Source organism: Pteropus alecto, unplaced genomic scaffold (assembly GCF_000325575.1).
Source record: "Pteropus alecto unplaced genomic scaffold, ASM32557v1 scaffold385, whole genome shotgun sequence".
In the NCBI taxonomy this organism is placed as follows: domain Eukaryota; kingdom Metazoa; phylum Chordata; class Mammalia; order Chiroptera; family Pteropodidae; genus Pteropus; species Pteropus alecto.
Window position 1 is genome coordinate 164,606 of NW_006436543.1, and position 2,267 is coordinate 166,872.

The 2,267-nt window shown below is 34.7% G+C and overlaps 1 protein-coding gene across 2 annotated transcripts in view; it reads right to left on the reverse strand.

Moving 5' to 3' along the window:
- SLC35F2 (solute carrier family 35 member F2) overlaps positions 1–2,267 on the reverse strand; it is a 37,257-nt gene that overhangs the window by 7,774 nt on the left and 27,216 nt on the right. For both annotated transcript variants that reach the window (XM_006913425.3, XM_025047904.1), the window contains exons 4-6: positions 1,850–2,009; positions 841–997; positions 285–337 (exon numbers count right to left, since the gene is read on the reverse strand). In XM_006913425.3, the coding sequence (XP_006913487.1) occupies positions 285–337; positions 841–997; positions 1,850–2,009 (370 nt within the window). The remainder of the gene's footprint in view (positions 1–284; positions 338–840; positions 998–1,849; positions 2,010–2,267) is intronic.

Below are 2,267 nucleotides of genomic sequence, written 5' to 3' on the forward strand. Positions count from 1 at the left end.
CGGGCAGCCCTGCATCCTCGCCCTGTCCAACCTTCTGCCATTGCAGGGTGATTTCCTGGACTTCTCCCTAGTTGTATGGTTTGTTCATCTAGATCCCAGGCGATTTTTTTTTCCTTGCTGCTGTTCCTTATTACCGTTACAACTTTGATTTGGTATCCAGAGAGATGAACAGAGCCTCTATCATCTATGCCATTTTTTTCTCCCTCTTTAGTATTTATTTGATGTGTGTTTGTCAGTTAGAGGAAAGGATACTGAGTAAAAAGAATTATCATTTATGTACATACCAATTTTCCAATCCCAGTGAATGCTGGCAATATCTTTATATTCCATAAACAACCTAAGGTTAAAACAAGAGATCACAGAGAGATCCATATATTAATTTTCACTATTTTATAAGCATTTTAGTTGTTACACTTTAGATAAGGTGAGGAATTATATTGACTTTTGAATTTTTCTTAAAATATAAAAATAACTGTCTTTTTAATAAAAATGACTAAGAATAAAATTAAAGGAATCTATAAACACATATTTGACTCCCTCAGAAGCACTCTTCAATAGTAATCAGCTATACGAGAAAGACAGGTTTTTCCTTTTAATAGGAAGTTAATATTTTCAGTAAATAATTGAAAAAGAAAGTCTTATCTGGTAATGCCTGTACCACATATATAAAAATATGATGCCTAATTCTTGACATTTCAAAAATCCTCTGCTATATTTAGCAAGTTACTGATCTCAAATGTGAATTTGGACCAAATAAACACTGAATATTAGTAGTTGGAAAGTTTTCATCAATGATATAATTGGGTTTTTTTGTTTTTAAGGAAAATTTTAGACTCTTACAGCTGTATGCCGCTGATAATTGTTCCAAACAAGCCCACCATTCCTAAAAATTCCTGTCTGCTCAGCTTCTTCACAATGTATTCTTCACACACATTAGAAATGGCATAGAGGCAAGCCCCAAGAAGGACCAAGACGTCACCAATCAGTACATCACTACCTACAGGAAGACAAGCCACAAAAAGGAACACATTGTTAATAGGGTAATCTCTCTAGCTTGCTTCCAGGAGTTTATCTGACTCATGTTTACTTAATGTTAAGATTTTATGGAAGGAGAAACCCAATTTCCAGAAGTTTAAAGACACTTGATCTCACTTCCCGGCACAATTCTTCTGTAATTTTTCTTATTTTGATTCCTCCAGAGAGTAAGAGACTAGAAGATGGTGGTATATGCCATAATTTAAGGCCTCACAAAATGATTCTATGACATGAGAAATTAATGAAATTTATTGAAGGTAATTAATTGAAAACTAAAGGAAAAGAAGCTAGGTAAACAAGATAATTTCTCTCTTAAAGCAGATATTGAAGTCACCTGTAGATTGGGTGAAATCATTGACTCCATCGAGATTTTTATACTACTGATTGTCAGAATTTTGATCCAGAGACTATCAAAGTGTTTTAATCTACAGAATGACTGAAAAAAGTCCATCATTCAGTGGACACAGAGTCTCTATTTGATTTTTTTTTTTTTAATCTATAATAGGTTTTCCAGTAACAAATCCATATGCATGGGCCAAAAGAAGATTATTGCAAATCTATAAAGAAACTTCTTTCATGAGACAAAACTAGTGTGACAAAAAAGGAACAAGAACTATGAGCAAATAGGTACATAAAGAGTGCTTTGTGGAAGTGGTTACAATACCAGAAGCAAGTAAATCTAAAAATATATTGAAAAGACAGTTAACCAGGACATGTTTTCTGCCTTTTAATTTGTCTTTGAAAAATAAAAGTGAAAACCTAAGCAAAATCTTTTTCTGTGACTGAACTGGAGAAACAAGTAACACATTCTTACCTGAATTATCTTCCCTCCCCGCTAATATGTCTGCACCAACCATAGTTCCTACACCCAACAGACAGACAGCCACAGCAATGAAGTGGATCACTCTGTATCTTGCATAAAGAATAAACCACGAGAGAGCCATCAACACAGGAATCCCAAAGCAATCCAAAAGCTGCATGGAAGGAGAAACAAACGGCTTTTAAACATCTCTCATTAGCTAAAACATGGGTAATTAAGTAATAATAGAAGCTGGCATTTATTGAGCCCTGTACTAAACACTGTACCTGGATTAACTCAATAACTCCTCACAGCAATCCTATGAGATTGAAACTGCAAACCCCATTTTACACATAAGGAAAAAAAGGCACAGAGAGGTTAAACGAGTTACCCAAAGTCATATAGTTAAAAGTGAGAGGGAGGGCTGCTGAAC